The 17,241-nt window shown below is 50.1% G+C and overlaps 1 protein-coding gene across 1 annotated transcript; it reads left to right on the top strand.

Moving 5' to 3' along the window:
• Nucleotides 1–1,029: 1,029 nt before the first annotated feature.
• Nucleotides 1,030–13,030, top strand: LOC138438192 (keratin, type II cytoskeletal 5-like). The gene is made up of 9 exons (XM_069586385.1): nt 1,030–1,509; nt 3,253–3,461; nt 6,080–6,140; nt 6,970–7,065; nt 9,278–9,442; nt 10,219–10,344; nt 10,805–11,025; nt 11,627–11,661; nt 12,828–13,030. Exons 1-9 carry the CDS (start codon nt 1,030–1,032, stop codon nt 13,028–13,030), a joined length of 1,596 nt encoding a protein of 531 aa, XP_069442486.1.
• Nucleotides 13,031–17,241: the final 4,211 nt, after the last annotated feature.

The raw sequence follows: 17,241 nt of genomic DNA on the forward strand, positions 1-17,241 counted from the left end.
ACACCGATGGGCTCTGGGAACCAGGGATCTCAAACACAGCTGTCCAGGGTGAAAGAGCAAGAAGTTAAATGGAAGGGAAGGAAGGGGCCATGAACTAGGATGAGAAACGATGAGTGTAAAACCAGGGGCTAACATTTGGAAGGTTTGGAGGGAGAGGATGGAAGGAAGGAGAGAAATGACACTGAGAATATGTCCCTGGCCCTCAGGGTGACCACAGGATGAGCCGCTGGGGTGAGGGGTAGAGGGCACAGGAATGTGGAGGGAAATCCTGAATTTGCTCCTTCCCTCAAACAAGCCACCTCGCCATCTGCTAGTGAAGCAGAGCCGGTGACCTGCAGTCGGACTGCTGGGTCCTAAGTCTCCGAACTACTCTACACCTCAACTGTTTCATGTGCAAAACAAGAATAATAAGAGCTACCCCTTCCTGCTCTGTGAAGTTTGAATGAGAAACATGTGGAAAGCACTACTTATAATTGCTGCTCCATAAATATTGGCAATTATTATTCTTGTTGTCCAACCTCACAATGAGAATCAAGTAACTTAATGCTTATAACTGACCTGCATATGGTCTGGCACAGATGAAATCCTCAATAAAAAAAATTTTCCCTCGTAAGTGACCATGATGGGAAGGCTGTAATCAAGTGTATGGTTTCAGAGTCCAAGACTCAAGAAAAGGGGAGGAGAAGGAAAGCCATGGGAATATCTGCAGCATGTGGCTGAGAACATGGGATGATTTGCGGGGTGGGGTGGGGTGGGGGCTTGGGACCAGGCCTGCCCCAGGTCCCAGTTCCCAGGCCTGGTCCTGCCCTGGGTGGGGTGCTCCCTGTGATGATGAGCGGTGCAAGAAGATGGGTCGTGTCCAGACATACCATTAAGATGAACTCAACAGAGTGGTCTTTGATCTTCTCTGGCCAAGCCCAGTTCTCGAAAGGGATAAAAGTCAAGGAGAGTTGTGGAGAGCTAGACTTGGAAGGCTGCTCATCCCTGTGACAGTTTCACTCCTCTGACCCGCTGACACCAGCTCCCACCATGACCCAACGATCCTCTATCACCATCAAGTCAGGGGGCTCTCGGAACTTCAGCGCTTCCTCAGCCAACCTCCTCTCAGGCTGCAGGCCCAGCTTCAGTTCCATCTCCATGGTCCAGAGTGGGAAGAGCTTCGGGGGTGGCTTTGGAGGAGGCTTTGGAACCAGGAGCCTCCACAGCCTTGGGGGTAACAAGAGAATCTCCATCAGCAGTGGCTACCGCTCCAACCGGACCAGCTTCGGGGGTGCTGGCTATGGGTTGGGTCTGGGGGGCATGGGGTGCAGAGTGGGAGGAGTTGGCAGTGGCTATGGATTTGGAGGTGGGATGATGTCTGGCGCTGGAGGTATCCATGAGGTCACCGTCAACCAGAGCCTCCTGACCCCCCTTCACCTGGAGATCGATCCGTCCCTCCAGCGGGTACGGAAGGAGGAGAGGGAGCAGATCAAGACCCTTAACAACAAGTTCGCCTCCTTCATTGACAAGGTGAGAGGGCCATGGGGTTCCTGCCAGGAGAGCAGGTGGCACCCAGGAATATCTCAGCTTTCTGTTCTTCTCTGAGGTCCTGGGGGCCAGGGGTGTGGAGGAAGTGGTTTTCCACTTTGTTGAGATTAGAAAAATGTTCATCTTTGGGCACCAGACCTGTCTGACCCACTGCGAGAATATTGTTCTCTTGATGGATAGCCATGAACTTGGCTTAAAATTAGACAGCAAAAGGAATTGGTTCAGAGGCAGAGGATCAAGAAATGGAAGGTTACAAGTTCACCTCACAGGCTGAGGTCATTTTTCCCTGCCAGGCAACTGGGGCAAGTCCTTGGCAGCCTCACTATTGATTTGATTGGCAAGGGAGGCACTCAGGGCTTCAGACTTTCCTTTTGGTGAGAGGAAAGTCATGACATCAGCCCTGAGTCTCCCCTGCTGTTGGCCTGGAACCCTAAAGGTTTCCCCAGTTCCAGTGTGCAGTACTACCAGTTCACATTGGAGCTAACTGCTTCCATCTGGGAAAAACCAGCTCAAAAATCTAGATCTTTCAGGCTCCGATCCTGGAGTCTGAAACAAAGAGGGCTAAACTGAGGGGTAACCAGCTCCTATCGTCAGCTCTCCTGCTGGGAGAATCCCCAACTTCTCAGGCCTCAGTTGGGTTGAACAGATGGACTCCAAAGTCCTCTTGCAGGTCTAACAGGCTATGAAATGCCTCATCATATGGACTCAGACCTTTGAATGTATAAACGTAACCACGGGGACTGCTGAACCTTTATCACCCATGTCCTCCACTTGATGTCATGTTTGTACCAACAGATGTGAGATTTCCAGGAGCCCGGTTTTGAGGGGAAGGATGTGGGCCCTGCATTTCCACAGTTCATCTGGCGGGGTCTTGGGGAATGAAGGCATGTGGCTGGGGAGGACTTGGAGCCAGGACAATGGAAGAGAAAGCGGAAGTGGGATGCATTTGTTAAAGACCCTCCGTAGGCACACTGCCAATTCCAAAGTCTTGGAGGCTCTGTTCCTTCATTCTCTGAGGCTGTGTGTCACTCCAGCTGCTCCCAACAGAAGGACTAGTTTAGAGACAAAGGTTTTACATGTTCCCGAGGCTGTCTCCCAGCCTGAGGAGCAGTTGAGTGCAATTCAGGAAAACCAGATTAGTAGCACAAGATCACAGGAACCTGAGGTCTCAGAGAATAGAGACAAGATGAGGCTTGTCCAAGGCCACACAGCTTATGAGGGACATGTCTGAAATTGTATCCAGATCCCCCTAAGGTGACTCCAGAGTGATCTACTCCAGCATTCCTGGATTGTGGTGGCAACTGAGTCCAGATTCTAGATCTAGAGAAATCATGTTGAAAGCAAATGGGTGGACTTTCTGCCAAGAACCTCTTGCCCATTTACTGGGAACCAAAGTAATGTGGTGGAGTGTTCTTTTCTTCAGCTACCACACATCAGCATGGTTTGATGTATTCAGATGGTTTCCTGGCACTCTGGCCCTCCTGCCTATTCTCACCCCCAAAACCAGCCACTAGCCATTCTCCCAGCCCCATCGCACCAACATGGGCTTGGCTATTTACATCCCAGGCTCCTGCCAGCTTGAGAACAAGGAGTCCAGCCTGCCACCTGGACTCTGAGATCTTGCAGGGCTCCCCCCTGCACTGTCGAGGGTCCTGAATCCCAGAGCCCTCTGGAGGCAACGGCTGTAAAGACATGCTCATGGGTTCTCACCTCTGGCGGCGGCAGGTGCGGTTCCTAGAGCAGCAGAACAAGGTCCTGGAGACAAAATGGAGCCTCCTGCAGGAGCATAAAGCGACCCGGGCCAACCTCGAGCCCATGTTTGAAGGCTACATCAACAACCTGAGGCGGCAGCTGGACAGCCTGGGGGGAGAGCGCTCGAGGCTGGAGGTGGAGCTGAAGAGCATGCAGGAAGTGGTGGAGGACTTCAAGAACAAGTGAGTGGTAGCTCGGCCCTGAGGCTCCGGGGAAGGTGCCGGACTCTCCTGAAATGCCCAAGCCAGTGGGGAATAGGGCTCACACTCAGGACACAGAGGTGGACCCAGGAAAAGAACTGGGGCTCTTAGGGACTTCCCTAGGGGTCCAGCGGTTAAGACTACATGCTCTCAATGCAGAGGGCAGGGGTTCAACCCCTGACTGGGAAACTAAGATCTTGCATGCCACACGTGCGCTGTGCAGCCAAAAAAAAAAAAAGAATGTTGAGGTTTGGGGGAGGGGCTGGGCTTAGAAATGATAACTCATATGGGCACACAGAGCATGATACATACAACCCTGAAAACTCTGGAGATGAGGAAAGTGAGGCTCTGAGATAGCAAATGACCCATCCAGTGTTATAGAAGTAGCAACGCATTAGTGATGAACTGAACCCATAGAATCTCATGCTCACGTTTGTTCACCTCAATCTGATTGCTGATTTACACAACGTTCACATATCCACCCCAACCCTGGCCAAGGCTGTTGTATGAAGAACAAGAAGGTTTAACTACTGCCTTTTCCCTGGAACCACACACACACCCTGCTAAACATAATGGTGTGCTCATATCTAAAGATACAAACAATTTCTTATTTCTACGGTTTTAATTTAGTTTTAATGTTTGTTCTTGGGCCAAACCAGTTTTTGTTACCATTTGTATAAGGTCCTGAGAGCCCAGATTTTAGAGTTGCTCTAACATGTTAACCACAAGCCACATGGGAAAATTTAAATTAAAATTAAAATCAATTTAAAATTCAGGCCCTCAAGGACACTAGCCACATTTCAAATGCTCAGTCACCACATATGACTAATGGGTCCCATAATATAGGCAGGTATAGAGCATTTCTATCAATGAGAAAGTTCTGCTGAACAGTGCTAGAGAACCTAGTCAGATTGACAATCATTTTTCTTTAAGATTTAAAAAAATATTTATTTATTTATCTGGCTACATCAAGTCTTAGTTGAGGCATGTGGGATCTAGTTCCCCAGCCAGGGACTGAACCTGGATCCCTCCACACTGGGAGTGTAGAATCTTAGCCACTAGACACTAGCGAAATCCTCAGATTTACAATCTTGGCTTAATCATTTACTGACTCAATATCTAAAGAACGTGAAACTCTCTAAGTCCTAGTTCTTTAGTCTGTTAAAGGGGATATTAATAGTACCCACCTCATAGGGAGACTGAGAATATTAAAGCAACACTTGCTTGTAAAATACTCAATAGGGTATCTAGTGCCTGGTACATAGTAAGCTGTTAACACGTGTTAGCTATTTTCATTATATTGATGATTAAGTATAATGCATGTAGTGATGCGAACATAGACAAGAGAAACAAGCGCTGACAGATAATTTATAATATCATGCAAATATGGGATAACAGTATTTCAATCCAAGAAGGCTTCCAGGAGGAAGAGACAGAAAACTCAAGGGCGCGAAGAAAAAATGCACATTGGAGGTATATGGGGGATCTGTTGGAGAGTGTGCTGCTGGTTAGAGGACAGCAGTGTTCCTGTGGTAGGTGTCTAAGAGGCCTGTGCAGGGCCACTTGAGGCTTTCCCTCTGGCCAGAGGGACTGTGAGCTGGGAAACAGAGAAAGACAATTACATGGAGTTGGGTGAAGCAAAGATGACCATGTTTAATGAAAAGACAGTTTTGGGAAACAATAAGAAAAATCAGATTCGTTTTCCCAAAGAACTTGGAAGAAGGCACAGTACTGAAGATTCTGTAGACAAAAGGCGCAATAGAAAAGTGAGGGAGAGTCTAGTGGCACCCATCCCGCGGGTTCGTATATAGCCAACAACAAGCTGCCTCGCGGATGCGAAAGAGCCTCTGAGAGGTGAAGGGACCTGCCCTGGGTTATTCAGCCAACAGGGAAAAGGGATGAAGCCCCCTCCACAGCTCAGCCATCCCAAGCCTCCGAGAAGGTGGGATTGGCTGATGCTTAAGAGGTGGGGTGGGGAATGTTACCTAGAGCAGACTTGAGGCTTCCTTCCCAGAGATCAGTGGGGTGGGGGGCGCTAGGGAGAGTGGGGTTGCTGCTCAGGGGCAAATTGAAGATGAGGAAACTTGGTGGAGGGGAGAAAAGGGAGGTCTCTTATTAGCCTAAAGACTCTGCTTCCCAGGCAGCGGGTCAGCAGCTGAGAACAGAACAGTGAGGCAACATGAGGGCGCCATTGGGTGCAGGCGCCGGCCTGGCCCAGACTGCCCCCCTCTACTGATCTCTGTCCCTCTTCTTGGCTTAGGCGAGGCCATGGGGTAAAAGGAAGCATCGCACCCCTTCACGGGACCTCTGAGAATACAGCTGTGAGGAAGACCTCAGAAAGAATGAGGGGCAGTTCTGTTTTGTGTTATTTCAAGTCTGGGTTTTGTTTGGACAGGGGTGGTTGTGTGATGGATTTGGGGTTGGGTAACATGAAGTACCTGGGTGACTGAACTGAACTGAACTGAACATGTGTAATAGGAGAGCAACACTTCAGCAGTGTGTTTTCCAAGTCTGCTCTGGATTCCCACCTACACCCCTACACTGGACCTCACTCCTAGAAGCCCCGCTCTGAACATCCACCCACTTCCTTCTCCCCACAGGTACGAAGAGGAAATCAACAGGCGCACAGCAGCTGAGAACGAGTTTGTGGTGCTCAAGAAGGTGAGGAGACAGGGGTGCCCTGATCTGACTCCGGGCCCAGGGAGCCCCTCCCAGGAGTGATAGCTGCCACATCAGTCTGCGGCCCTGTATACGAGGCTTTATTTAATTTGCATAACCAATCTTGGAAGCACGTTTTACTTTAGAAGTGAGAAAACTCAGGTGCGTGGAGGTTAAATAAGTTGCCCCAGGTTACCCAGATAACCAGAAGTGAGTCAGGATCCAGGACACCCAAGTCCGAGCTATAAATCTTAACACCAGTCCCCTCCCCAACGTGGATCTTATGCAGGGAAAGGAGAAGCAAAATGAGCCCTGTGCTGAGCTGAGTCTGTGAGACCTCAAGTCAGGCTCAGGAATGGGCATAGGACGGCGCCCAGCTCCAGAAACTGTGAACCCTTCTGCTCAGTGTGGATGGGCAGAAGGAGGGGAGATCCAGCCCTGAAGCTAATCTGGAGAGGGAGGAAGAGCGGGAGCAGCAATGTGGGAAGGGGAGGAAGGGACAGAGTGCAAGGAGGGGGATGCCTCAGGGAGAAGGTGAGGCCACAGGCAGCGGAGGCCCAAGGGCCCAGGATGATTCAGGCTGTCCTCACTGCAAGGAGGTGACATGCAAGGTTTCTCCACGTAGCACCAGCTGATGAGCAGATGGGCGATCCCCAAGAACCTGGTCCACACGGAGTTTGGATCCCCCTGTAAGTTCTACTCTATCTGTAGCCTGGGAGAGAGAAATGCTCTTGTCCCCGGGAGCTGAAGTCCTCCAGCTTAACTCACAGACAGAGGGGCCAGCTAGCCCAGGAAGGGTGGGACTCGGAGTGACTGCATGTTCTGTGCCCAGGATGTGGATGCTGCCTACATGAACAAAGTGGAACTGGAGGCCAAGGTGGAAGCCTTAATGGACGAGATCAACTTCCTGAGGTCTTTCTACGAAGCGGTAAGCAGGGCCGGGGGCTCCCCCAGAAGGGCTGGAGGCTGGGGGCCGCGGCTGAGCACAGAGGCTGCTGGCCCCTTCCCTGGTCACCCCTCTGCTCCTCACCCCATGCTTGAGTTGGAATTGATGCGGTAGATGTTGCTTCCCCTACCAAGGGAGAATGTGAGTTTTCCCAGGGCAGCTGGTGGATCAGATAATGTGAGAAACTCAAGAATGTTCTGTGGGTCAGACAAAAGAGCTGCCTGTGAGCGAATTACTTGCGGTTTCCATAGAATGATCTGAGCAACCCAGCTCACCCAGCCCAGTTCAGATTTACCTGTTACTTTTCCCATGGCAACTGCAGGATGATGTAATTATGCAGATCAAGTGGCAACTAGTGAGCCTTCAGGTGTTTCTAGAAGCACACAAAATATTGAACTGGCTCCCCTGAAGAGGCGTTTTGCTGTGTGCCTCTATAAGCCCAACGCAGAGCTCAAGGCTGCAAAACACAGCACTGGGCAAATGCAATCAAGGCCGTAAGTTCTTGGAGCTCCCCGGAGATGGGCAGCATGGAGAAAATCAAATAACTACCCTATTTGAGGGGGGATGGAGAAATAGACAACAGGGAGCAGTGGCAGGCAGACGGTGGGTGATAACCTGAAGGAACTGAGGATCCAGAAATGCCAGAAGGAGGCCCATGTGAGCGGTGTAGAATCAGTGAGTGGGGAGCAGCCGAGATGAGGTTAGTGATGTGGAGGTGGGGATGCAGGGGGCTGTGTGCATCGCAGGTGGGCCTGGTAACAACAGGTAATCCGCTCATGGGGTTGCATGTGTGTGATGCCCAACACAATCTGGTCATGTTCCAGGAGCAGGAACATGGACTCTGGGTCTTCAAGTGGCTTCAATGACCACCCACTTGGGGGCAAAAAAAAAAAAACCCCATCATTTTCTTTGCTTATTCACTTCAATGCTGAAAACCAGAGTGATATTGGCTCCCAATGCTGAGCAGCAATCCTGCAGGCTGAGACTCCCCTAGCTAGGTCAACTATCAGGAAAAACAATTTTGGAAACGCAAATTACAACCTAACAGCAACAAAAGAATAACTACTTGAATCAGGAAATTCATGAACCAATTGTTAATAAAGAAAGGAATTAACAATTAATTAACAACTGATATTGTTGCTTAAAGAGTTGGGCTTTGGATCAGTGATGCTTAAATTGTACAGCTCATTAGAATCTCCTAAAGATCTTGTGAGAGCACCAACTGTGATTCAGTATGGTGATACTACTAGTCTGAGGATCACATTTTGGGAACCACTGTTTTAGATGATTCTGTAAAGTCATCATTAACAAATTACTTGTGGATTTTCTGCTTCAAAACACATCTTATACAAGTGTTAGTTGTTCTGTCATGTCTGATTCTTTGCAACTCTGTAGCCATAGCCCACCAGGCTCCTCTGTCCATGGAATTCTCCAGGCAAGAATACTGGAGTGGGTAGCCATTCCATTCTCCAGAGGATGTTCCCAACCCAGGGATCGAACCCAGGTCTCCTGCCTTTCAGGAGGATTATTTACCATCTGAGTCACCAGGGAAGCCCCGTACAAACGTGAATATATTTAACGCTCACAGAAATCATGGGAGGCAGCAATAGGACTAGTCTTTCTGAGGCTCAGAGATGCCATCTAACCTGCTTGGCAGATCCTAGGCTTGAATTTTTCAGGTCTTTCTACTGTTTCCAGGGGGTTTCCGTTTCCCTTCCCCGGGGAACAGGGAGGAGCAAGTTTAGGAAATGGGGCTGGGACAGCACAGCTTTCCAGCTCTTTCTGACTCAGCTTTCTTTCCCAAGATAATTGCTTTATTTGGAATGAAAGGTTGCATTTTCTCAGAATGTGAGACATCGCAGAACTGACAGGTTATAACAAGGTGCGTGCCCTTGACAGTGGGAGTGACCTCTGGAGAACCCGGCTACAGCTCCCTGAGCCGCGGCTCCTTCTGTGCAGATAGAGAGCAGGTGTTCACCTGGTGACCTGCCTCCTGTCCCCCCAGCCCTTTATGTTCAGTCCTGTGGTGCAAGGGAGGCCCTCAGTGCCAGGGTCTGTTCTGGGGTGCTGGGCACAGTCTCCCAACACACATGCATGCGTGCACACACGCACACACAATACACACGCAGGTACACGCACACATAAGCACACAAACACACCCAACTTCAGCTTTCCCATGTGGACCTCCTCGCAGGAGCTGGCTCAGCTTCATGCCCAGATCTCTGAGACTTCCGTGGTCTTGTCCATGGACAACAACCGCAAGCTAGACCTGGACAGCATCATCTCTGAGGTCAAGGCCCAATATGAGGACATCGCCAACCGCAGCCGGGCCGAGGCTGAGTCCTGGTACCAGATCAAGGTGAGGTGTCAAGGTCAATTTCATGAAACAGTCTCAGAGAACTGAGATTTCAAAGGCAGATTTGATAAAAGCCTTGTCCTCCCAGTCTGACGGACTTGAAGAGATCTGAATTCAGCTTGGGGCTCACTCTGTCAGAGCACTCCTCAGGCAGCATCGTCAGGACCTGGGGGAACAGCCAGACAAAGGCAAGAGGTGGTCAGTCCTGCCCCAAGGAGGATGAACACCCTCTGATGCCTTGTAGAGGAGAGGCCAGGGACAGCTGAACAGTACCGGCCGCTAGTACTAGCAGGCGCAAGAGAGGGAGGGTGAGAGCAAGAGGTAGGTTTAGCTTCCTGCATCCAGAGATGAGAGGTAGAAATAGCTGGGGCTGAGAGGCTGAGCAAAGGCTGGTTAGGGGTTACCCAATGACATTTTCCAGATTAGAGCTGAGGAGTCTCTGGGGATACAAGACCTGGTGCCAGGAAAAAACAAATATGAATGAGCTTTAAAATTAGAAAGTGACAAGCACCCCCGAATGACGCTGAGTTTGTGGGGGTGAGACATCTGACTATGAAGACAAAGGACCAAAGCTGGGGTATAGGAAGGTCCACCTGTGGAGTGGACTTTGGATATGGAGAGTGAGGGGCAGAGCCAAGAGACAGTGCAATGGATTTGATGGAGACAGCTGCGTGCAAAGGGAGGTGCCTCTAAGCGTTGCCTCAGAAGCCCTGTTGGGCCCTGGGAAGCCACCACCTTCTGGCCTCACCGCCCCTTCTCGTCCGTCTCCTGACCCCCAGTATGAGGAGCTGCAGCGGTCTGCCGGCCGGCACGGGGAAGACCTCCGCTCCACCAGGATGGAGATCTCTGAGTTGAACCGAGTGATACAGAGGCTGCGCTCTGAGATTGAAAATGTGAAGAAGCAGGTAGGGCTGAGGAACCATTGGCCATCTCATCCATTCCCCTGCCTCAGCCCATGCAGAGAGTTCTCCCCAGATGAATGATCGTCCAGTAATATAAAATTGTAGTCTTCTGCCCCTACCAGGGAGGCCAGGACCTTCTTTCTGAGATCTGTCCAACATCAGTTCCTCTTGGAAAGATGCTGTCCTCTGGAGGCATATATGGCAAAACTGATTCACTTTTTACTTACCCACAATTCAGAGAAGTTCATATTGAACGGGACCCTGAAAACCATTTCTCCATTTTAAGTCACAAAGTATCCAAGGAGAACATAGATTAATCTTATTTTTAAAGATGATGATACTCCATCCAACCTCCTTTGCATGAAATCCATTTCAGGAAATCCTTCCACATTTTTAACCTAAAGCCCATATCTTCCCTCCTTCCTTGTGGACAATTTCATCAATTCCTGTGTCCTCCTGGCAGTGTGCCACGCTCCAGGCTGCCATTGCTGATGCTGAGCAGCGTGGGGAGCTGGCTCTTAAGGATGCCAAGCACAAGCTGGCCGAGCTGGAGGAGGCCCTGCAGAAGGCCAAGCAGGACATGGCACGGCAGTTGCGTGAATACCAGGAGCTGATGAACGTCAAGCTGGCCCTGGACATCGAGATCGCCACCTACAGGAAGCTGCTGGAGGGCGAGGAGTGCAGGTGGGCAAGCTCCTCCTCCTGCTGTGGTTCAGATAGATGCCACCGGAGCACTGTAGCAGTGCCACAGCAGCCAAGACCCCCACAGTGTGAGGCCCCAAACAGAAATGCTCAGAATAGAAACGGACCTAAAACTCAGTGATCTCCTGCAGTGTCCTGAAGTCGTTCCCTGAGCTCCGATGGGACCCAGAGCAGGGGCCAGGATAGAAGGTGTCAGGAGGAGGTGGTCCGTGACTACCTGGAAGGCCATCGGCAGGGTCATTTCTGCCCAGGCCCTGTGATCAATGAGGCCACACTCAGGACAAGGCGAGGCTCGGGGGCTCTGTTTGCCCAGAGAGGCCTACCATCTGACTGTCCTTCCCAACATAGTGAGCACGAGTTTGTCTCCCCATTTCGCCGTATATTTGGATTTGCTCTCTCTTCTAATGTCCCCTCTCAGAGTCACACCAGCTTCCTACAGCTAATAGGATGATTAAAAGTCTTGTTCAGCACAGTGCCGAGAGCACAGCCAGCCCTCTGTGCTGATAGCTTTAAATACAAAGAACCCAGGGTTCTCTAACTTCTCAGCAAATGAAATATGTCTTTCTCTCCCCTCCTGCAACAGACTCACCGGAGAAGGTGTCGGGCCCGTGAATATCTGTGAGTAAATGTCTTGGGATGACTGAGAAGTGGGAGACAAAACAGAAGCTAACAGCATCATTTTTGGTGAACAGATAGTGAATGAGCAGGGGCAGGGATATCATTAAGATTCTCTGAGATGCTCTGTGGAGACCCCTTTCTTCTTTGGCCCTTCCTCCCAGTGGGGTCAAGAGAGGTTTCTGGTGGAAGCATAAACCCACTCTACCCAAATCCCTGAGGACCTCAGTTATGGGACAGGACTACTCACAAAGCAACGGCTCTCTCATCCGAACACCTGATTTCTCAGCTAGTTCTGGCAGAAATTCAAACTAACAAGAGGCTATTAAAAAGACCTGTGTTGAAAATTGAAGCAAATTAACTGAACAAGAGAGCAGAGAGGTTTGCCCTCAGGTCCCAGGAAGGAAGCCAGGGAGATTCATTCTGCAGAAGGACCCAGCAGGCTCCAGCGGCATCCATGGAGTGTGGCGTACTGGACATGGGATGGAGAGTTCCCTGGGGCCCCCGTGGGTCCGGCCCTGGGAGGGAGGCTGGAAAACCAGGATGAGAGAGAGCTGGAAACTAGTGAGTTAAAGGAACAGGGATGCCTCGCCTGGAGAACCAGACACTGAGAGGGGAGGTTGAAGAAGCATCTTCAAATGTTCCACAGGATGTGGGGAGCTGCTCTCCAAGGCAGGGAGCTTCCCATTGCAGAAGGGATTTGAGCAGAAACAAAAGGATCGCCTCTCAGGGAGGCAGTAGAGGGGATTCCTGTCTGGGGAAGGCTCACCTGTATAGCCGTCAGGCCCCACCCATCTGGGAGCCTGTGATGCCCACCTCCTGTCTCACCCAGTGGGAAAGCCCCAGCTAGAGAGGAGGGACGAACACGGCTCAGGGGCCCAAGCCTTGCTTTCCGGCAGGTGTGACCTTGGGCCTGCCACTTGGTGTCTTTGCACCTATTCCTTCCCTTGAAAAATAGGGGTATCATAGTAAGGGCATCCTCTCAGGCCTGTCAAAGAAACCTCTGTGGTCACAGCTGGGCAAGCTATGAAAATTGCCATGTCCTGTGTTCGCTGAGGCAGCGGGTGATGGGGACCGTGGGGCTCCCCGGGGAGCCTGTGGGAGGGAGGCGCCTGGGCATAAGACCCAGGGACGAGGCTGCCAGTGTGCCCTGTGCCTTCTCTCCACAGCCGTGGTCTCCTCCTCCGGGGGCTCGGGCTACAGCGGGGGCGGCGGCCTCTGCATGACCGGGGGCGGCTATGGCTTTGGCAGCAGCGGCTTCAGCAGCAGCGGCGGTAGCTTCAGCTCCACCAGCGGCCGCGGCATGAGCGGCACCAGCTCCAGCGTGCGCATCATCTCCAAGACCTCGTCCAGCAAGAGTTACAGGAGCTAAAGGGCCCCCTGCCCCACTGCCTCCCCTCTAAGGCCCCTGGCCCCAAGGCCTAAGACCCACCGCTTTGCTGACCCCCATGCACTGAATCACAAGAGGCACCAGGAGCAGGGAAGTAGCCTGTGAGTCCCTAGCTCGCCTGTTCATCCCTCTGCCTCCAAATGGGTTCCCGCAAAGGTACCCCACTTGCTCCTCATCCCAGATCCCTGGCAGCCACAGTCCTTTCTGGGGTTGCTTAGAGCTGATCTTGGTGTCCCCAGAGATGCTGAGTGCAGTCCAGGCCTGCATTTCCCACCATAGACAGAACACTTCTCCTGCTTCCGGTGCCTGCCTATCCCCTCAAATTGCTTCAATAAAAATGTTACCAAGCTCTCTAGGTCTTGACTGAGTCTGTGTCCTATCCCACACTCAGAGGATGACCTCAGAAATGGAGTTCTCTGGGGGCAGGTTCTATCTACCTGCAGGGCTTACTCCAGGGCAGAATGAGAATCCCCTCCCCTGGACATCGTGCAACAGGACCTCCACTCACCTCTGCCTCTTGCCATTTCCTAGAGTCTTTCATTACACCCTTACCTCCCCAAGCCCCAGTCTTCCCTCGCCAGCACTCCAGGACCCAAGCCAAGACAATGCAAAAGGCGCCAGTGTGAAGTGTCACAGTTAGACTAAGAATTGCCAAGCACAAGAATGTTTGAGTTCAGTCTCCTAATCCAGAGGTGAGGAAGCCAAGAAACAGAGAGGATACAATGCATATTAACAGTAGATCCTTGAGTCCTAACCCAGGCTCCTCCCCACGAGAGCAGTAGAGCGTAGTGACATCAGAAGTGCTGGGATTGGATCCTCTCCCATCCCAGCCTGTTTGTGTGTCTTGGGAGTTTTACTCCACCACTCTGCTCCTCACTTCCCTTGTCCATAAAATAGAAACTATATCATGGTTATCATAAGAATTCAATGGGATAATGGATGTAGAGCTCAGTTGGGTTCCAACACATAGCAGACACCCAGTAAATGATGTTACTATTATTGTTGTTGACTTGATCTTAACCTAGCAAAAGGTCACAGTGTGGAAGGGAAAGACAAGTTGGCTACAGTGGCTTCACTGATGGAACTGATGGAAAGGAGGCATTTCAGGCATCAGCAAAGAGCTGTGTCCTAGGTTCTGGGGAGAAAGCTTGTAACCTGCTTCCACCTGAACAATTCCTGAGGGCAATGACCCTTCCCAGAAATGTCCTCAGGTCAGAGCATCCATCCTTGGGAGGCTCAGGATGGGGAAGGCAGAGACAGGGAAAGGAGCCCTGACCTAGTGACTGACATCAGTACATACTTGGGGGGCCTGTTGGAGGATGGAGGGAACAAAACATGCCCACCTAACTGAGAAGGTATCTTGAAGCAAAAAAAAACAAGGCAAGCAGCTCCATATCATCAATGGATAAGTTTATTACAGGGTAACTTACTCACACGGTAAGATCTGGCCGACAACAACACAGAAGCTTTCGCAACTGCACTCTACACCACCAAGTGGCCACAGGGATAATGTTATATTTAACTTGGGATTCAGGGGTAGCTGCTTGAAACAGGACATGCAATGCTAAGTCAAGGTTTATGAATAGGTTACTAGTCTTGTCAGGGAAGGTTGTCATCACTGCTTGAGGATCAACAGAGCATAGGGCCACCTGGCCTTAATGATTATTAAGCAATATCTATTAACCACAAAGCCCCTGATGGCAAAGAAGTGATTTACCACACAGTATGGTCCTAGGTCAGGTCAGGGAAAGGACAGGAGGAACTGTAAGGGTCAAGATGCCGTCAGTTATGCTAACAGCCATCTGGGGCCCAAAGAATCTTAGGGAGGCCATCCCTTCCTCTCCCCTCCTCAAGCACAAGGAACCCCCTTTTGAGTCTCCTGAAGCCTCCTTTGGACTAACCAGGGCCCTGGAGACAAGAGTCTGTGTCTGGAGCCTTCTATCTCAGGAGCCCTAGAGGGATGAGGGGTGGGTAGCTGATTCAGAGTCAGGACCCCACCTGGCCTGAGAAGGCCAGGGCCCAGCCTGCTTAGGGAAGCTTCTCTTATGCCCAAAGCCTCCCTCCCTCTTCTAGGGAGGTTCTAGGACCACTTGGGAGCCCATGGGGGTACTTGGGTCTGAAGCATCTGCAGAAAAACATGGAAACCACTTGGGGGAAATAGAGTATCCTCAATTACATCTAATTTGGCCTCTAATCCCAGACCAGTGAAAGTGAAAGTGGCTCAGTCATGTCCAACTCTTTGTGACCCAGGCCAGAATACTGAAGTGGGTAGCCTTTCCCTTCTCCAGGGGATCTTCCCAACCCAGGGATTGAACCCAGGTCTCCCACATTGAAGGCAGTTTCTTTACCAGCTGAGCCACCAGGGAAGCCCAAGAATACTGGAGGGGGTAGCCTATCCCTTCTCCAGCAGATCTTCCCGACCCAGGAATCGAATCAAAGTCCTGCATTGCAGGCAGATTCTTTACCAACTGAGCTATCAGGAAAGCCCATCCCAGAGCAGCCAGGTAGATAATTCATACCATTTGCCCCACCCCCACAAAAGGGCCTAAAGTCCCAACTCTAACTTTCCTTGAGGCCAAGCAACTGAATAAACCAACATATAGGGCAGGCCAAAAAGTTCCTTTGGTTTTTAAGTAAAAATATTAATAAAGAACACATTTTCTGTTTTCACCGAGAACTTTACTAAACAGCATATTCACCGTTTTGTTCCATTACCTTCTACAGTTTTTCAGGCAACATCATAATTCCATCTTCCCAAAATTGTTTATCTTTTTAAGCAAAGACCTGTCCCAGATGTCTTTTACATTCTTCCAGGGAATTGGCATTTTTTTCCATTAAAAGAATTCTGTAGCGATCGACATAAATGGAAATCTGAAGGTGTAATGGCTGGTGAATACAACAGGTGAATCAGAACTTCCTGTCCAAGCTGTAACAGTCTTTGCCTGGTCATCAAGAAACATATGGTCTTGCACTACCCTGATGAAAGATTTTGTGTTTTCTCTGGACTGACTCTGGATGCTCTTCATTGAGTGCTGCCTTCAGCTTGTCTAACTGGGAGCAGCACATGTTGGAATTAATCATTTGGTTTTCCAGAGGGAGCTCATAACAGAGGACTCCCATCCAATCCCACCGTATATACATCATTATCTTCTTTGATGAAGACTGGCCTTCGGTGTGGTTGGTGGTGGTTCGTTTCTCTTGGCCCACAATCTCTCCCATTTTACATTATTGCGCAGTGTCTACTTTCCATCACCCATCACAATTTGTTTTGAAAAGGAACATTTTCATTACATTTCAGTAGAGAATCACATGCAGAAATATGGTCAAAAAGGTTTTTTCACTTAACTTGTATGGAACCCAAACATCAAAGCAACGAACATAACCAAGCCAGTACAAATGATTTTCAACACTAGATCTGGTTACTTTGAGTATGTCAACTATCTCCTGCATGACGTAACGCTGATTTTTCTCAATTAATGTCTCAATTTGATCACCATCAACTTCAACTGGTCTACCTGGCCATGGAGCACCATTCAGTGAGAAGTCTCCAGAATGAAACTTCACAAACCACCTTTGACATGTTCAGTCAGCACAGCCCCTCCTCCATACACTACACAAGTCTTTTCATGCATTTCAGTTGCGAATTTACCTTTCTTGAAATAATAAAGCGTAATTTGCCGAAAATACTGCTTCTTTCCTCTATCTTCAATATTGAAACGGCTACACAAAAATTTACTAGTTTTGGTAAGCTTTTTTAAGACACGCTGATACGACAGCTGTCACAATACAATTGAACAAAATTGTCTCAAATGAAGTTAAAGACAACTAAGGGCTACCAGAGCCATCTTATAGAAAAACACCAAGCAAACTTTTGGGCCGACCCAATATCTGTCTGGTTGGCCCCTTTCATCACCGCTGCAAGCAAGGAAGAGGACAAATAGGATTTTTATGGGTCCAACCTGCACGGACAATTGGCTCCTACCCTTTGCTCTCTGCTACCCTAATTATCCACCTCGGTACTTAGCAGCTGCCAATATGCCAAGCTCATAAACCTGATTTCATGGTGATTTGGGGTTCGGCCCAGCTCGGCCCTCCATCCTTGACCAGATAAAAAGGTGGAGGCTGAGCTCACCTGATAACTCCCGCCTCTGTCCTCCCGCCAGGGCGCCGTCTCTCCGCCTCTCACACCCACC

This window comes from Ovis canadensis, chromosome 3 (genome assembly GCF_042477335.2).
Source record: "Ovis canadensis isolate MfBH-ARS-UI-01 breed Bighorn chromosome 3, ARS-UI_OviCan_v2, whole genome shotgun sequence".
Classification (NCBI taxonomy): Eukaryota; Metazoa; Chordata; class Mammalia; order Artiodactyla; family Bovidae; genus Ovis; species Ovis canadensis.

What these genes read in the sequence shown, in the direction of transcription:
- LOC138438192 (XM_069586385.1), top strand. Translation starts at nt 1,030, where the DNA reads ATGACCCAACGATCCTCTATCACCATCAAGTCAGGGGGCTCTCGGAAC. An exon ending in AGTTTGTGGTGCTCAAGAAG is followed by an intron (nt 6,141 to 6,969) that starts GTGAGGAGACAG and finishes TTCTGTGCCCAG; the next exon opens with GATGTGGATGCTGCCTACAT. An exon ending in AGTCCTGGTACCAGATCAAG is followed by an intron (nt 9,443 to 10,218) that starts GTGAGGTGTCAA and finishes CCTGACCCCCAG; the next exon opens with TATGAGGAGCTGCAGCGGTC.